This window comes from Sander lucioperca, chromosome 14 (assembly GCF_008315115.2).
Source record: "Sander lucioperca isolate FBNREF2018 chromosome 14, SLUC_FBN_1.2, whole genome shotgun sequence".
In the NCBI taxonomy this organism is placed as follows: Eukaryota; Metazoa; Chordata; class Actinopteri; order Perciformes; family Percidae; genus Sander; species Sander lucioperca.
In genome coordinates, this window is record NC_050186.1 from 1,272,191 (window position 1) to 1,274,175 (window position 1,985).

The 1,985-nt window shown below is 36.9% G+C and overlaps 1 protein-coding gene across 1 annotated transcript in view; it reads left to right on the forward strand.

Annotated features, from left to right (window-relative positions):
- Positions 1-1,668, forward strand: part of LOC118493084 (G-protein coupled receptor-associated protein LMBRD2B-like) — a 15,308-nt gene extending 13,640 nt beyond the window's left edge. Inside the window, exon 14 of the mRNA XM_035991610.1 lies at positions 1,597-1,668. Coding sequence (XP_035847503.1) covers positions 1,597-1,668 — 72 coding nt within the window. The remainder of the gene's footprint in view (positions 1-1,596) is intronic.
- The last annotated feature ends 317 nt before the right edge of the window (positions 1,669-1,985 follow it).

Genomic DNA, 1,985 nt, shown 5'->3' on the forward strand with positions numbered 1-1,985 from the left:
CATTATCAACATGACAAGTACATGTTTAGACATATCTCTTAGCCAATGGCCAATATTCATACTGATTATTTCTAACGTTCACTGTCAACACATTTCATTTGCTTTCCATCCAATATCCACTCCTGCTACATATCTTTAGCACTCACAAGTCATACAGAGGGGGTTGGGTGGATGGAGGGTTAACAAGGTGCAGGATTTAGAAAGTGGAGACGGGGTTTGCAACCTAAGAGTGCCACGTGGGATTAGTTTTAAGCAACAAAAAGACTTTGGTTAAAGATCTTGGTTTGTCTTGTAAATTATTATTATTACATGTCCTTTCTGGTCCTTCTAGTACATTTTGACTCTTTTTTTAATATGTCATCAAAACTATGATATTTCCCTACTTTAAGGGGAAATATCATAAGGTTTTAACCATGATATGTGATTGCCTAAACATATTACTATGAAAATGTTTAATCATGCTTTAGCAATATAAGTTATTTGTTGCAATATATTGTTTGGTAAAAAAAAAAAAATGAAATAAGTTGTCAGTGGACATTTGGCAGATGTATTATGTATAAACTTTTATTTCTCATTATGTTGATTAAAAAAAAATAATAATTTAACATGGCATTACATTTCTCTCATTATTAAATTCAATCAGTGGTATATAAACAATTTTGGGTTTAATTCTGATCTAAGCCGACGTCCTCGTTATGACTTGTGTGCAGTATAAAGATGGCACACTTCCTGAAAAAAAAACTCAATGCCAGTAAACATAATCAGGCAGCAATTAAGTTTCCTCTACGAAAAATTAATTTGGCGAAGCAAATTGGCAAAGCGAATTAGTTGTGTATCAACACAATTGTTGGGAGACATGATTGTGATAACAGCCTCATGCTAATAAGGCTGAAAAATAAATTTGCCGATTTGGGTTCACTCTGCTAGTCATGAAAGTAAAATGAAACACCTGTAAAAAATTCTCATAAAGCGAATAGGGTTAGGGTTAGGATTAGGGTAGGTTTATAAGGCCCCCGGTAGGAAACAGGTTGGTAACTGCCATAATCTAATGGATCTTTCTCCAATATCTCTAACATGCTTCCAGTATAACCTTTCAGCCTTGTCCACATCTCTCTGTCACTCACCCCCATCATTCTCCTCCTCCTCTTTACCTTCCACCCCCTACACATATGCTAATTCAATATATGCTTTCCATATTAACAAATGTCACTTCAGCTCACAGACATACATAGCTTTTTTCCCTCTATAATTAACCTTCCGTTTGCCTCACTGAATTCCTCCATCTTTCCCACTCTTTCTCATCGCCTTTGCATCTTTTATCTGTTGATGGAGAGTGAGGGCCAGAGAGATATGGCTTTTTTTGGAAAGAACAATGGAAATTGGAATAATTTCAGCAGTACATAATTTATCACGCCCTGGCTAATGCTCCTGTAGGACACCTCCTCTCTGCTATCTCCTGCTCTTGCATTTCATTTCAAAGCCAATTTCCTCTATATTGATGTAGTTATATATGAATAGAAAATCCACATAGTAGCTGAAATACTCTGAAGCAAACGCAGTTTGGGTTGCATCTGTTCTGTGTGGCTTTTATGTCAGCGTGTGAAGAGAGAAAAGAAGGGTGTGGACGGACAAGGCAAACTGGAGAGCATGTGTAATGAGGAGATGTGAGGGAAATGTTGCAGGAATCAATTCTTAGAGTGTCCTACATTAAATATTCCATCAGAAGCTGCTCTAGTTGCTATACTGCTGGGACCGGCTGACTAACACTTCATCTGTAACACAGTGTAGGGTTTACAGGCCCACTGTGGACAGCTCTTAGTAGAAACAAGGAGCCATATGGTGAATTAAAACTATGATTACACACACATTATTAAGATGATAAGGTAAGTCATAAGGTAAGATCTCTCTGTTAAGATTCCAGTATTTGCTTTGCTTGATAGAAGATCTTGCTTGTATCGACAAAAAGTGTTTTATAAGATGCGTGG